The sequence below is a fragment of the Dasypus novemcinctus genome, chromosome 6, assembly GCF_030445035.2.
Source record: "Dasypus novemcinctus isolate mDasNov1 chromosome 6, mDasNov1.1.hap2, whole genome shotgun sequence".
NCBI classification, from domain to species: Eukaryota; Metazoa; Chordata; class Mammalia; order Cingulata; family Dasypodidae; genus Dasypus; species Dasypus novemcinctus.
The window spans coordinates 94828199-94845633 of record NC_080678.1 but is presented as its reverse complement, the minus strand read 5'-3'; the positions used below and the strand labels follow the sequence as shown (position 1 = coordinate 94845633).

The following is a 17435-nucleotide window of genomic DNA, read 5'->3' as shown; positions in this document are numbered from 1 at the left end:
TTCTTTGGCCCTGATTTCTTTTAGCTCATGGGGCATATTTATGGCAGTTGATTTAATGTCTTTGTCTAGTAATTATAATGCCTGGACTTCCTCAGAAATGGTTTTTGTCAAAGTCTTTTCTTCTTGTGAATGGGCTATACCTTCCTGTTTCTTTGTATGTTTTGTAATTTTTTGTTAATAACTGTACATTCTGAGAATTATAAATTGATAACTCTACAAATAGTATTTTCCTGCCCCTCAGGGATTGCTGGATTTTGCTTGTTGAGCTTTAGATCCATCCATTTGTGACTTTTCCAAACTATTTTTGCAAAGTGTATATTCCTTGTTTTGTGTGGTTATTGAAATTTCTCTTTGGTTATCTTTGCAGTCAGCCAGGGACATGACAAAGGTTTCCTTATCAGTATGGCTCCAAAAAGAGAAAAAAAGGGTACTGTTTCTTTAAATATTCTATTGGGTTCCACAGGGATGTGCTGCTTCAGTCCCAGGGTCAAAACTGAGGCAAATGTCTGTACTACTCAGGGCACTGCCAAACCAAACCAAACACACTACCTCAAATTTTGGAAAGGCAAAATCACCACTGCCACCATGGCACCAGCTACCTGTTCCCAGATTATGAGTCATTCACCCCATAACCTCAGTGGACTGAGAAATAGAGGATGTTTTCTCTTTCCCATACCCTGTACACTTAGGGAAAATCAGCAGCCTCTCCCTTAAGCACTCCCCTGTGATGTATCAGTTTCCAGAGCTGCAAAATGGTTGATTCCGATCTCTCTTTCCAACTCAATGGTTGATTCAGTGGTGGGGCCAACCCCTGGAAAATCCTGCCCTTCCACTTTGCTAGATGTCACTTTCCATTATTTTTTTGTCATTGTTTCTAAGATCTTTTTTTTATTCTTTATTTTCTTTTAAATGTTACATTAAAAAAAAAAAGGTCCCCATATCCCCCCACCCCCATCACCCCACTCCTTCCACATCAACAACCTTTTCCATCATCGTGGCACATTCACTGCACCTGGTAAATACATTTTGGAGTACTGCTGCACCACATGGACAGTAGTCTACATTTTAGTCTACACTCTCCCCCAGTCCACCCAGTGGACTATGGCAGGACACACAATGTCCAGCATCTGTCCCTGCAGCACCACCTGGGACAACTCCAAATCCTGAAAATGACCCCACGTCATATCTCTTCTTCCCTCTCCCTACCACCAGCAGCTACCATGGCTACTTTCTCCACATCAATGCTACAACTTCTTCCATTACTAATCACAATAGTTCCACAGCAGAACACCAGTAAGTCTACTCTAATCCATACTCTATTCCTCCAGTCTGTGGACCTTGGGATGCTTACTTCCAGTCCTGCTCTACATCAAAGGGGGCTTAGATTCCACATGGATGATGGATGCAATTCTCCTGCTTGCAGTTGTAGGCACTCTTGGCTCCCTGGTGTGGTGGTTTGCCCTCTTCACCTCCCTGTTAACTGGCCAGGGTAAGTCCAATAAACCACAGTGCAGGAGTTGCAAGTCTGCTGAGGCTCTGGGCCTGGCTGTCATATGGACAGTCCAGAAATTCAGGTCTCCTGAGTATACACCAACCCCAACGCCAACCATAGGTCCAGTAAAAGTAACAGGAGAGGCATGTGTAGAAAGGTCATATCTGATTCCAACTCCATCACACTCAGGAACACAAACTCCAAAGTAGGGCCAATTGACATGGCACTGAACTCCAGAGCCATCTGCCATGACCATAGAACGTGTGGGTCTCTGTAGCCCTCAGGAGAACCAGAACCTGGGTTTCTATCTACTTTGGCTGTCTCTGGTACCCTGCTGAGGCATACGTGTTACCCCTCTGATGACCTCCCAAATCGTTTTTGGAGACTCATAGCCATATAAACTCATTTGTTCTTTCCATTTCCCCCTTTTATTCAAGGTCATAAAGCAGTTTTTAATACCTGATATTACATGTAGTCTGAGATATTCTGCTGGTCTGAGTTGACCATTTTATTCAAGGTCCTTTTCTAGTTACATCATCAACTCATGCTTGGTAGTGATCCCTCGGTGCCAGGGAGGCTCATCCCCAGGAGTCATGTTCCACACTGGGGGGAATCCATTAGTTTTTAATTAACAAATTAATATAAGTAAATGTATGTAATATATAAATAAGCAGACATCTATTAGTTGTATGTGAAAAATATGTTTTTCTGGTCCAAAAGACAAATTCAGAATTTCTCCATGTTCTGTCACTTGACTTCACTCTATAATCTTCTAACTAATCTTGGGCCTATGCCCTATTCTCATATCATTATGTTTTTTGCAATTTCCTAAACTTGCTATTTGTCTTTGTCAATTCTCTTTCTTTAATCCTAAAGTTTACATTAGTCACATTGGCCACCTAATAAAATCTAACTTGATATGGAAAATGCAAGTAACTTTATCCCCATTTGTGACCATGATGTGTCTTGTACAAATCTCTGTTATAGCACCTGCTATGCCAGGCTCTTATAATCTCCAGCATAATTCCAGTCATAGAGAATGAACTAAGTAAATATATATTGAAAAGTATATATAGGGGATTATGGAATAGCATCCCCTCTTGCTTTTTCAGAGTAAATTCTACCACGACATATTAATAACTAGTTCACATGGGTCTTTTCAATGGAACATTATTCTGATAACTTGATATTAAATTGAAGCATCTTGTTACAGGGACCAGTGACATTCAAGGATGTTATTGTGGAATTCACCAAGGAGGAGTGGCAATTACTGGACCATGCTCAAAGGACCCTATACAGGGATGTGATGCTGGAAAACTATAGTCACCTAATCTCAGTGGGTGAGAAAAATTTCCTCATATGTATTTCCCAGCAGTTTGCATTTCATTTCCCACTTGCTAGAACATATATTGCCCCTTTCAGATTATATGATATTAGTGTTGTGTTTCAGGGGTCAAAGTTGATGAATCTATTTTGGGTACCAGAAAAATTGTGTCCTCACTTCCCACTGAAGACTGAATATGCCAAATCCAAGTGGAACCTTCATTTTCTGCTTTTTATACTTCCTTATCCTTCAGAGTTCCTAAATTTCAAACTATTTGTAACATTTTAAAATCTTTTCTATTAATAGGCTATCGTGTGAATAAGCCAAATGCAGTCTTCAAATTGAAGCAAGGAAAAGAGCCATGGATATTAGAGGTAGAATTCCCACATTGGAGCTATCCTGGTGAGTTAGAAAGAATTATATCTCATGGTTAGGATGTAGGGAGGTGGTTGATGCTTTCTGTATTTTGAAGTATTTTTCAAGAATCGCTTTTTAAATACCCTATGTCTGAGAATGGCTGAGGAAAATTAATCTGCTTATGTGAGAAACATAAATCACACCTTCAATTTTCATTCCACCTAAATTCCCTTTTTGCTTAACTTTTAAAAATAGATTTACTTCTCTTTCCTTTATATAAAATCTAATCACTGCCTAAACTTCTCTTAGACTTTTTTTTTTCCTCTAGAATTCATAGTTACTCACATCTTTCCATTGGAGTTTACATCTGTAATATTAAAGTGTTTATAAATCTGGCTTATAAAAATATTCAAATGTCATTTCTCTCATCAATGATGAAACACCTCACACTTATTTTCAGCATCAGTTTTAACTTCCTCTTTTTAACTCTAAAATCAGTTTAGAAATAATTATGCCTCTCATCAATTATATTTCAGAGTTTATACATCCTTCTATTAATAGATCAAAGGTTTTTAACCTTATTTTTACATGAACCCCTTTGCCAGTCAGGTGAAATGAATACTACTAATGTAGTATTCTATTTTCACTTGCTGGAGCAAGATGGCTGCTAATGGCTGTGAGGGTTCAGGCTTCCTGGATTCCTCTCTTCCAGGGTCTTCCTTCTTTTGGGGTTCAAGATTCCTATCTTCCTGGGGCTGGCTTCTCTTTCCCCTGTGAGCTTACTTCCCAGGGCTCCAGCTTAAGTCTTCAGCATCAAACTCCAGCATGAAAACTCCAACATCAGAATCCCCAACTCTGTCCTTTTTCATGCCTTTTATGTGTGAGTCCCCACGCCTTGGTGGGTGGGGACTCAATGCCCTAATGACATGGCCCAATTAAAGCCCTAATCATAACCCAATCAGGCCCAGGTACAGATCAGATTACAAACATAATCCAGTATCTATTTTTGGAATTCATAACCGTATCAAACTCCTACAATTCCATTTGGTCCAAGAAAATGCTTTGTATAATTTCAATCTTTTTAAGTTTATAGAGACTTGTTTTGAGACACAACATGAGATCCTTGGACTTATAAGAAGAATGAATATCCTGCTGTATTGGGGTTCAGTGTACTGTATATGTCTGTTAGGTCTAGTTCATTTATAATTTTATTCAAGTTCTCTGTTTCCTTATTGATCCTTTGTCTAGATGTTCTACTTATTGGTGACAGTGGTGGACTGAAGTCTCCAACTATTATTGTAGAGATGCCTAAGTCTCCCTTTAGTTTTGCCAGTGTTTGCTTCATGTTTTTGGCTAGGTAAATAAATATTTATGAATAATCTCCTAGGTGGATTTCCCCTTTTAATAATATATAGTGTCCTTCTTTATCTCTTATAATAGTTTGCATTTATAGTATATTTTGTCTGATATTATAGCTAGCCCAGCTCTTTTTTTTTTTTTTATTTTTTGGTACTATTTGCATGGAATGTCTTTTTCCAACCCTTCACTTTCAAACTATTTGTGTCTTTGGATCTAGGGTAAGTGTCTTCTATACAGCAAACATTGGATTGTGCTTTTTTAATCCATTCTGCCTATCTGTGTCATTTGATTGGAGTTTAATCTGTTAACATTCAGTGTTATTATTTTATAGGTAGCTCTTAGTTCTGCCATTTTAGTCTTTAGTTTTTATGTCATATCTTATTTTTCCCTTTAAATTACCCTTACTGATACTCTCCATTTCTCCACATGCCTCCAAGTGATTCTCACCTACCTTTTGCTTTCAGCTTGCAGAACAACCTTTAATATTTCTTAGAGGGCAGGTATCTTGTTCATGAGCTCTCTCATTTTCTATTTATCTCTGAATATTTTAAACTCTCCAGCCTTCTCACCTTCATAGTTATTGATGAAAAATCAGCATTAAGTTTTATTTTGGTGCCCTTGTATGTGATGAATCACTTATTCTTGGTGCTTTCAGAATTGTCTTTTTAAAAAAAAAATATTGTGATAGGGTTTATTAGGGAAAACAATTTTATGCAATGATAGGAGAAGATGATCTGCATTTTTAATGATTTGATTTAAGTAATAAGTAAGGAAGATCCACCAAAAGGAAATAGCCACCAGTAGGAAATATTCACCACCAGGCAATATAGTATACATTATGGCAGAATTGTCTTTATCTTTGGCATTTGACATTCTAATTAGTCTTGGAGTAGTTCTATTTTGATTTATTCTGTTTGGAGTGCACTGCACATCTTAGACATGTATATTTATTTCATTCATAAGAGTTGGGAATTTTTCAGCCATTATTTCCTCAAGTACTCTTTCTGTTGCTCTTCTCTTTTCCTTCTGGGACACCCATGATGTGTATGTTTGTGTGCTTCATGCTGTTATTCAAATCCCTGAGATATTGCTCAATTTTTTTCATTCTTTTCTCTATCTGATCTTTTTTCTGTAAGATTTCAATTGTCTTCTCTTCTAGTTTGCTGATTCTTCTGCCTGTCCAAATCTCTTATATGCCTCTAGTGTGTTTATAATTCCTCAGAAAGCTAAGTGTAGAACTGCCATGTGATCCAGCAATCCCACTGCTGGGTTGAAAGCAGGGACACAAACAGATGATGTGCAACAATGTTCATAGCAGTGTTATTCACTATTACAAAAAGTTGGAAGCAACCCAAATGAATATGAACAGATGAATGGATAAGCAAACTGTGGTATATACACAGAATAGAATATTACTCAGCTGTAAGAAGGAATGCAGTATTAACACATGGGTTAACATGAATGAACCTAGGAGATCTTATACTGAGTGAAGTAAACCAGGCACTGAAGGACAAATATTACATGATCTCACTGATATGAATTAAGCAAATTGAGCAGACTCATAGAGCTAGAGTCTGGAAGATAGGTTTACAGGAGACAGAAAGGGAGTAGAGGGTGTTAGACTGATGCCCATATGGGCAAAATCTATGATAAGGTGGAAGGCTGTAGTTGTGCAGTAGATAAGTATGACAATGGTGCAGTGATGTGATTGGGTTCAGTGGTGCTGGTCTGTGAGAGGGAATAGGGTGAGGGCTGGCTTGGGCTATCCATGGAACTGGGGGAAGGGTTGGGTGAAGAAGCTGGAGAACTCTGGGGATTTGTAGGTCTGTGGTTAAAACTACAATATTCAGTGAAGTGGATGTGGCTGAAGCAATTGAGCTCCCACCTACCACATGGTGGTTTAATAAGTGGTTCAGTTCCCAGTACCTCCTAAAGAAGACAGCAGGACCCCTTACCCTTCCAAATAAATTTGATAATCATGTTTCCAATTTATTTTTTAAATGTTGGTGGAATTTCTATTGGGATTGCATTGAATTTATATAAATTTGAAAATTGACATCTTAATGACATTCAGTCTTCCAATCCATGAGCATTGAATGTTCTTCCAATTATTTAGGCCTTCTTTTATTTCTTTTAACATCAAATTATAGTTTTCTAAATACAAGTGCTTTGCATCATTGGTTAAATTTATTCCTAAATATTTGAGTTTTATCACTCATATTTTATTTTCACTACTCTTTTGACACTCTGTTACTTTTATTGATATAATTTTCATTTATAGACTCTTGAGTCCTCTCTTTCCTGTCTTTACAGGCCCCAGCATACACTTTAGTATTTCCTGAAAATCTGGTCTCTTGGTTAGAAATTCTCTCAGTTTCTGTTTATCTGTGAGTATTCTAAACTTGCCCTCATTTTGGAAAGACATTCTTGCTGAATATAAGATTCTTGGCTGAAAGTTTTTCTCTTATAGTATCTTAAGTATATCATACCACTGTCTTCTTGCCTCCAGGGTTTCTGGTGAGAAATCAGCACTTGATCTTATTGGGTATCCCTTATATGTTATGCATTGCTTTTCTCTTGCTGTTCTCAGAATTCTCTCTTTGTCTTTTGGCATTTGACATTCTGATTAGCATGTGTCTTGGAGTTGGTCTTTTCTGATTTTTTTGGATGGGAATACATTGTGCTTCTTGGACATGAATATCTACATCTTCAATAGGGTTGTGAAATTTTCTTCAAATATTCCTTATGCCCCTTTTTGCTTCTCTTCTCCTTCTGGGACACCCATGACACATGTTTGTACATCTCTTGCTCTCCTTTAGTTCCCTGAGAACTTGTTCAATTTTTTCCATTCTTTTCTTCATCTCTTCTTTTGTATGTTAACTTTCAGAGGTCATTTCTTCAAGCTCTCCAGTACTTTGTTCTGCCTCCTCAAATCTGCTATTTTATGATTCCAATGTATTTTTAATTTCATTTATTGCACCTTTCATTCCCATAAGATCTGCTATTTTTCTAGGTCTGCTTTCAAACTCTTCTTTGTACTCGTCCAATGTCTTCTTAATATCCTTAATGTATTTAGCCATTTCAGTGAATGTATTAGGGGGATTTGTTTGAACATCTCTAATTAGTTGTCTCAATTCCTTTGTCATCTGGAGGTTTATCTTGTTCCTTTAACTGGGCCATAGCTTCCTGTTTCTTGGTGTGGATTGTAATTTTTTGTTGGTGTCTTGACACCTGGTTTACTAGAGTATTTATCCTGGGTGCAATTTTTCTCTTAATTTAGGGCTTCCTGCCCTTTCTCCCTTGCAGGTTGTGCAGTAGGAGCCAAGGATAGTTGTTGCTTTAAGCTGTGGAGGCTCCAGCTGCCCTCAATGCCTCAGGGACCAATGAATCTTCTTCCAACTTTCTGCTTTTCCAGGGATAGGGACAAAGTCACAGCTGTTTGGAATAATCCAAGTTGTGCAGGTCTAGACTGTAGTTCCCTAGAGAGACTGATGAATTTTCAAGCCGCTTTCTCCCCTGCCTGGGGCGTGGATGGAGCTGCAGGTATGGGCAGCAGTCTATGCAGTGTAGGTCTAAGATAAATGCAGTTGCCCTGGTAGACTTCCTATTATTCAGTCTGTGCCAGCCACATGTACCTGCAGTTACCTGGATAGGTTGGTGTAGGGCTTGCCAGCTTCCTCCCTACTAGAGCTGGGGCTGAAGTCTAGGCTAGGGCTACAGGCCAATCTAGGTGAAAGAATTGGTCCCTACCATCATTGTGATTTTTGGTCAACCCAGTTTCCCTTCATGCTGGGGGTAGAGTTAAAATGGTGGATACCCTCTTTCTGACTTGGACAGTTTCAAACTTTAACTATTCTTATGGTTATACTTTTGCCAGCTGCATTTACTAATTAGTAGCTGAAATCGTGGCCAACTGTCTCTTTCTCCTGTTTGTGGGAAATGGAGCTTCCAATTCCAGCCACAGAATACCTCCTGGGGCAGCTTGTGCTGCCAAAGTAGGATGATCTCTGGCCTCCGCAGTGTGGCCTGTAATTTCCCGGACAGGCTGTCACAGGTCCCCCCAGCTTCCTCCATGCCAGAGGTGGGGTTGGGGCTGATGCCTGGATAGAAAGAAGCTGGTCCCTACCAGCACTGTGATTTTGTCTGCCCCACTTCCCCTCCTGCCAGGCATGGAGTTAAAATCATGGCTATTGGCCTCTTTCTGACCTTGACAGGTTCAAACTTTAGTTCTTCCCAGGATTATACTTTAGCCCAGCAAATGTACTAATCAGTAGCTGAAGTTAGTGCCCAACCATCTCTTCCTCCCCCATTTTTGGGAAGTAGAGCTTCCAATTCCAGCCAGGGAAAAGCTCCCAAGGTAGCCTGTGCCTCCAGTGGAGGATGGGCACTGGCCTTCATGGTGTGGAGTGCTCTAGTTATGAATCTTCTCTGCAGATGGGCATTCTCCTCCTTCCATTCCTTCAAGGGTGTTGCAGGATTCTCTTCCAGTTTCCTGCAGCCCCCATACAGGTGCTTCAGATAGCTCTGGGTGTTTACTAACTTCCCTGTAGTGGAACTGACTCTGGGAGCTCTTTACCACCATCTTGCTGGTTATTCCTAGAATATTATTTTTTATTGGCTTTGTCTTAAGACTCTCCTTTGATGCTTGATTCAACTTATTCTAGACTTTTAGAATACACTGTGCTTATTTTGATCAGATAGTTTCAACTCATATTCATCTATTTCTTGCCCTAGATAGCCAGTACAGTTTTTAAGATGTCACTTTACATGGAATTGTTTCACCTTCAGGAGAAAGCTTCCTTTCCTCTGTTCCTTATTCTGGAATCTTGATTGGTTCTGTTTTTGTTTGCCTCTTTAGTTTTTTACCACACTTCCATTATCTCTAGCTGATCTTGTCTGGAGGGAAAATTTTAGGAAGAGGGTCACCCCAGAGAAGACTTTCCAAGTCAGATTTCCCAGTGAAAACAGGGCCAAGGAGCAATGAAAGGTATGCTAATAGAGTAAAAGACTAAACTATAGAATTATTACTTTAAATGTGAGAAAGTTTATGTCAGAGAAAGTCACTTTCATGTTGACATTTAGGTTGATTTTTTATGGGTAAAGTTGAATTTTATAGTCTAGTAACTATTAGGAATCCTTGCATAGTAATGTAGGATTGAGGGGATAAAGACCTACACCTTAGCTCCTATATCCAATTTAATCTTTCCCTGTTATTTCTTATCCACACATTTTTCTAGTAATTTTTTCTTTTTACCCTGTTTACTAGTCATTGTCCTTAGTGGGCTCATAACATTCACTATGAGTCTCACATTCCTGGTCATCAAGTCTTTGAATATCCTTTGTTCTCTGCTCCCTGGTTTTTGTATTTTATCTTAATTTTTCCCTCAAAGTTTTGAAGATCAGATTTGTAAAATGTCAAAGGTACTTGGACTTATAAACAGGTTTCTTCCCTTGTCTCCTACAGCATTTTTAAAAATGTTTTTAATATATTTTCCAAACCAATGGGATTCAAGAAATTTGTACTTTTGGTTTCCTTTATTTGGGGATATTTTACTATAACTGTAATAATGTATTAAGATTTATACCTTATTAAATGTTATATTCCTTTGTAGAAGATCTGTGGAATATTGATGACCCAGGAGTAAAGTACAAGGAAAACCAAGCCACAAAGCCAAGGCAAGTTCAAGAATTCATTTTCAAGATTAAAGTTTTGCAAGAAATAGTTCTGATGAGGGTACCAGAATTGAGAAAGCATTAGTTAATGCTAAATATGAAAAAACTCATAATGGAGGAAATTCCAAAGAATGTAATCCAAGTGTGAAAGCCCTTTTTCATAATGTAGATCTTACCTAGTATCAGGAGATTCAAATTTGGAAGCTTCTTTTGACTCTTCTAAATTCTACATTAAGGAGGGTTTTATTACACAAAGTAGTGTTCAAGCATTTGAGAGACTCTGAATATAATGTAGCAAGGATTCATTCTCCCAAATGTTTAACCACAGTGTACTTCAGAGAACATACACAATGGAGGAACACTATGAACCTAATGAATATGGGGAAATCTCTAGAAATCAGTCCTCAGAGTTATTCAGAAAATATGCACAGCAGATTGAAAAAGAAAACCTTATAAATGTAATAAGTTTGGGCATTTTTTTTTTCTAGGAATGGAGAAGTTACAAAACAACAGAAAAGTCATACCAAAGAAAAAACCTATGAATGCAATGAGTGTGGAAAGTCCTTCTGCCAGAAGTCTGCCCTCATAATACATCATCATATACATTCAAAGGACAAGCAGTACAAATGTAGTGAATGTGAAAAATCTTTCTCTAGGAATGAAGACCTAACAATACATCAGAAAACTCACACCAGAGAGAAAACCTATGAATGTAAGGAATGTAAGAAAATCTTCTACCACCTTTCATCTCTCAGTAGACATCTGAGAACTCATATAGGTGAGAAACCCTATGAATGTAATCAGTGTGAGAAAGCCTTCTACCAGAAACCACACCTCATAGAACATCAAAAAACACACACAGGGGAGAAACCATTTGAATGTAATGAATGTGGGAAGTTTTTCTATGTGAAAGCATACCTCATGGTACATCAGAAAACACACACAGGAGAGAAACCCCATGAATGCAAAGAATGTGGGAAATTCTTTTCCCAGAAGTCACACCTCACAGTACATCAGAGAACACACACTGGGGAGAAACCCTACAAATGTAAGGAATGTGGTAAATTCTTTTCTAGAAATTCACACCTCAAAACCCATCAGAGAACTCATACAGGAGAGAAACCCTATGAATGTAAGGAATGTAGGAAATCCTTCTACCAGAAATCAGCCCTCACAGTACATCAGAGAACTCACACAGGGGAGAAACCCTTTGAATGCAATAAATGTGGAAAGCACTTTTACTATAAATCAGACCTCACCAAACATGAGAGAAAACACACAGGAGAAAAGCCTTATGTGTGTCATGAATGTGGTAAATCTTTCTCTGTGAATTCAGTCCTCAGATTACATCAGAGGACTCACACAGGAGAGAAGCCTTATGAATGTAATGAATGTGGGAAATCCTTCTCTCAGAAGTCACATTTTGTCATACATCAGAGAAAACACACAGGGGAGAAACCTTATGAATGTCAGGAGTGTGAAAAAACCTTCATCCAGAAGTCAAAACTTACTGCACATCAAAAGACACACAGAGTGGAAAAAGGCTTATAAATAGTATGACTTGAGAAATTCTTCTGTCTGAAGTCATACTTCAGAATAATCAAATAATTTACATGAGAGAAATCTTATGAATGTAGTCAATCTGGGGGAATTTTCAGGCATATTTCCTCATAGTATATCAACAAACAAGAAATCCTGTGACTTTCTAAAGAAGGAGAAATGTTACTATATGTCAGACTTTGCTAAGCATCAGATAACACATATGGCAAAAACACTACAAATGTAAAGCTATAAGAGAAACCCTTTCAGAAATCAAGCCTTATTATATGACAGAGAAATTACACAGGAGAGAGATCTTGTGAGTAAAACCAATGGTAGAAAATTTCATGTGAGGCCAGTCATTACTAAACCTCCAAGAGCTCACATGGTCAAGTCACTCCTCTCAGTATCCTATATATTCAGAAATCTTAATAGACAAGGCAGGCTCATATATTAGAGGACACAAGGAGATAAATACAGAGATTGTGACAAATATAGAAACCTTTATCAAGGAATGATGTTTCATTGACTTTAAGATCATTGATACTGGGCTAAAACATTTGTAGAAATCTTAAGTTTGTGAATGCTTTCTAATAAAAATTTCAAGATCATTTATACTGAGGGAAACAGTTATGCCAGAAGATTGACTCCAATTTTGTTTTTAGAGAAACCTCACAATGTCTAGGTATATGAAGCTTTTTTAAAAGCACATATAAATGGAATAATTAGACAACAGTTTTAAATACAAGTGAAGAATCCTTTACTGTGTTGGACCAATGTTTGTATGTGAGTGTACTATAAAACATAAATTGTGTATATTTCATATGCATGTGGAACCCATCCATAGTTCTATATATAGGAAATATGTAACCTTACTTTAGTAACTATCATTATGTATATGAATTTGTTTCATGTTAAACCTCCAGCAGTGACTCCTATTAAAATAGTATGCATTTTATATGCAATATTCTTTTAAAATTAGAATGCCTCTTTTTTCTACTATTTATTGGCACTTGTAAATTTATATGGGCATTGTTCCTGACTAACCCTGTGTTTTAGTGAAATATTCAACTGATCATCAAAACTTTGCATTAGGAACACATTTATTTATAGCAAAAGCAGCTAAAACAGTAGTATTTAGTGCCCTCTACACAATAAAAACAAACAGTGCTGTGTAAAAAAATAGCTTCACTGCCTTTTTCTTCCTGTAGAGGCAACATGGCATGTGGTCAAGAGTGAACTCTCAACTCCTGCTGCCTGGCTCAAATTTCAGCATACCACTTAACTTCTCTTGCACCAATTTCCTCTTCGATAAAAGAATAATAATAGTAACAAAATCTTAGGATTGTTTTGAAGCACAAATAAGTTAATACTTTTGAAGCACTTAATATCTCTGTACCTCAGTTTCCTTTTCTATGAAAGAGTAGTTATAGTAACAAAATCTTAGAATTGTTTTGAGGCATAAATGAGTTCATATTTTTAAGGTACTTAGAACAGTGTCTAGGATACAAGAACTTAATGTTAGCTATTAGGATCATCATAATTTCTACTATTTCTAAATTATGCTGCAAAATAATGGTTAGCTATCCAGCATTCATCCCCTACTTTGATGCTGGTAGTGCCTTGATTTGGTTTGGTTGTCCATTTCTCCCTACAATGATACACAGACAAATTCTAATTAGTTAAATCAGGGGTTGACAAACAACCCACAGATCAGATCTAGGCCATTGCCCATTTTTGTAGCCTTCAAACTAAGAATGATTTCTCTAAAATAGTTGGAAAAAAGTAAATAATAACAATATTTTGTGACATGAAATTTATATCAAATTCAAATTTTTGTCCATAAATAAAGTTTTATTAGAACACTAATACAAAAACAATTTTTGCCATCCTGCCACAACAGCAGACTTAAGTAATTATGAGAGAGACCATTTGGCCCACAAAGCCCAACATATTTACTCTCTGACCTTTTACAAAATAATTTTGAAAATACTTTGTGTAAGCAATCATGGCAATCCTGTTCTTACCAGTTATTGGCTTATGGTGGACATGTAATCTGAATCTGCCAATGATATCTTTGGGAATTATTCTGAAGAACTTAGGGAAAATGTTGCCTTATTGATGATGGAAACATAGGCTACTACTGCCTTGTTTGGTATGGCATTTCATTGTGTCTTATAACTGCAAGGGTAGAAGAACAGAAAAATGCAAAGAGCATAGATAATGTCATAATTTCCCAACCTTAAACTACAATATTTAGAAACTTCTTGTGATGTTAGAATTGTATAAGCTAGTTAAGTTGAAGTTTTCTGTTAATTTAGGAATGAAAACTTTGCAACCAATTTAGAGATATACTTCTATAAGTATTATGTGTTTCAGAAATAATGCATACAGCAATGTGGTTTTTGTGCAGTATATTTACATATTAAAAACCTAGGCACTAGAAATAAAAGTTATTTTTTCAAAGAAACTTGTTTTTATACTTGCTGAATTGTAACAAAAACAAAATTCTTGATGGAATATAGCAGTAAATGTGTGAAATAAACATTGTCTAAATTTATTGATGTGTTTCTTGATTATTATTTTATTTTCTATCAAAACAATGGCCAATTTTCCCTGTATTATTTTATAATTGTTTCTATCCCATGATAAAACACTGTCTTTATGTCACACCAAACTAACATAATCCAGTAACAAAAATTTTACAATACCCAATTCTTTCCATTACATTACCAGTAACCTGCAAAGTCATTATATTGTCTGCTATTCATATAATTGTCTAATGCTGTAGTCTGAATCCTGCCACTTTACTTCCCCCTCCTAACAAATAACAGTTTTCATGATGTTCAGCCTTTTAAGTGTGCTTCATTCTGATTTGTCTGATGTTTAACACTGATGGACACCTAAAATGATATTTCATGATGGTTCATATCTTTATAAGATACATTTTGCATTTATATGCTGTAACTTTTCAATTCACCATGGTAAATATTATTATCAATATTTCATTCTATTCGATCCTGATGTAAGCATGCCATCTTGTTAGAGGTTTAAGAGATTATGTCCATATATAGATATGCTTTTAAGGTTGCTCTTTATTTAAATCTGCTGTGAAAGCAAAGACATTTTCTAAGTGCCTGAGATGTCTCAATAAAATATCCAAGTTAATTAGTACTTATTGGAGACAGTCCAATAACTGTGGAAAATCTATTAAGAATAAAACCTAAACTGGGAAAACGGACTTTGGCCCAGTGGTTAGGGCTGCTGTCTACCACATGGGAGGTCCGCGGTTCAAGCCCCGGGCCTCCTTGACCCGTGTGGAGCTGGCCCATGCGCAGTGCTGATGCGCGCAAGGAGTGCCCCGCCACACAGGGGTGTCCCCCGCATAGGGGAGCCCCACGCGCAAGGAATGCACCTGTAAGGAGAGCCGCCCAGCGCGAAGGAGGGAGCAGCCTGCCGAGGAATGGCGCTGCCCACACTTCCCGTGCCACTGACGACAACAGAAGCAGACAAAGAAACAAGACGCAGCAAAAAGACACAGAAAACAGACAACCAGGGGAGGGGAGGGGAATTAAAAAAAAACAACAACAAACCTAAACTAATGAAAATATTTTTAAAAATAATATTCTAGCTGATGAGAATGAAATGTTCCTACCGTCCAAATTTAAGAAATCCCAAAACTTTCTTGGCCATAGTCTCAAGCTGTGAATTAGTAACAATCAGAAATGATTGATCAGAGATATCAAAAGCAATCAGAAACATATTACATGCATGCTTTTGAAGATCAGCCAATCTGATGGCTCCACATTTCTGAAAAACAGTCAACAGTTTCTGATCAGCTACAACCTCACTCCAATGACCACACTTTTATGACTAAAATCCCTCAACACTCCTGCTTTTAAAAGTCTCCCAATGAGCTGAAGTCTGTTGAGGCTCAGGGCCTGGCTATCATATGGTGGCTGCTGGGGTAGGGAATGGAAGTGATGAGAAGTGGAGGTGTTTTCGGGACTTGGAGTTGTCCTTGGTGATGCTGCAGGGACAGTTACCGGACATTGTATGTCTTCCCATGGCCCACTGGGTGGAACGTAGGAGAGTGTGGGCTATGATGTGGACCATTGACCATGAGGTGCAGCAGTGCTCAGAGATGTATTCAGCAAATGAAATGAATGTCTCATAATGATGGAGGAGATTGTTGTTATGGGGGGAGGAGTGAGGTGAGGGGGTGGGGGGTATATGGGGACCTCATTTTTTTAAGTGTAATACTAAAAAAATAAAGAAAAAAAGAAAAAAAACTCTCCCAATAAGGTTGGCCACGGTGGCTGCTGATGGTAGGGAGAGGGAAGAAGAGATATGGTGTGGGGGCATTTTCAGGATTTGGAGTTGTCCTAGGTGGTGCTGCAGGGATGGATGCTGAATGTTGTGTGTCCTGCTGTGGCCCACTGGGTGAACTGGGGGAGAGTGTGGACTACAATGTTGATCACTGTCCATATGGTGCCGCGGTGCTCCAGAATGTATTTGCCAGGTGCAGTGGATGTGCCATGATCATGGAAGAGGTTGTTGATGTGGAAGGGGTGAGGTGAGTGGGTTGAGGGTTAGATGGAGGCCTCTTTTTTAATGTAACATTTAAATGAAAATAAGAAAAAATAAAATTAATTAATTAAAATTTGTTATGTGAAAAAAAAAGCTTTCCAATCTGTGAACTCCCCAGTTCCCAAAACCTCATATCATCTCTTTGATAGACTGAATTATAAATATAGCCCTTGTCTGGTTAGTGTGACAGCCAAAGATGGATACTATCAAATTACTTACCTCCTGGCACTTTTTTCATCAAGAGGTATATTCTTTTCCCCATCATTTTGGATTCAGGCTGGCCTTGAGACTTGCTTTGGCCAGCAGAATATGGCAAAAGTTTCAGGCCTAGCCTTTCTGAATATGACAGTTTCCACTTTCCCTCTTGAAGCTAACCATCATGAAAAAAGTTATACTTTCAGAGACCACCATGTTGTGAAGAAATTAAAACTGTCTATGGTGAAACCCATGATGTCATACATATGCATAACGATTTCTAGATCTTCTAACTCAGTCCCACAAAATGCACCTAGCTGAAAGAGAGACTCCAGCTGGTGCCAGGTGGAGCAGAACCACCCAGTCTATCCCAAGAGGATTAAGAAGTCATTGTTTTTTAACCCATTAACTTTTTTGGAAATGTTTTAAAATTGTGGGAAAATATATCTAAAATAAAATTTAACATTTTGACCATTTTTAAGTTTACAATTCAGTGGTGCTAAGTATATTCATAATGCATAATAACTACTATTTATGGAATATTTTCATCATCCCAACAAGAAATTCTCTACCCTATAAGCAACAATTCCCATTCCTCCTCTCCCTACCCCCTGGTTTCCATGAACTTAACTATTTTTGGATACCTCATTTAAGCAGAATCATACATTATTTTTCATTTTCTATTTTGTCTCCATGAACTTACCCATTTTTAGATACCTCATTTAAGCAGAATCATACATTATTTTTCATTTTCAATCAGGTTTATTTAATCAACATAATGTTTTCGAGATTCATCCATGTCTTATGCATCAGAAGTTCATTCCTTTTTAGAACTGAATAATATTCCATTGTATGTATAGGCCACATTTTGTTTATCCATCTATTGATAGACATATGGATTGTTTG

The 17435-nt window shown here is 37.6% G+C and overlaps 1 protein-coding gene across 1 annotated transcript in view; it reads left to right on the top strand.

Annotated features, from left to right (window-relative positions):
• ZNF25 (zinc finger protein 25) overlaps positions 1–14304 on the top strand; it is a 78364-nt gene extending 64060 nt beyond the window's left edge. The window contains exons 3-6 of the mRNA XM_012524089.4: positions 2706–2832; positions 3123–3218; positions 10145–10208; positions 10694–14304. Of these exons, the coding sequence (XP_012379543.1) occupies positions 2706–2832; positions 3123–3218; positions 10145–10208; positions 10694–11756 (1350 nt within the window). The 3' untranslated portion in view covers positions 11757–14304. The remainder of the gene's footprint in view (positions 1–2705; positions 2833–3122; positions 3219–10144; positions 10209–10693) is intronic.
• The last annotated feature ends 3131 nt before the right edge of the window (positions 14305–17435 follow it).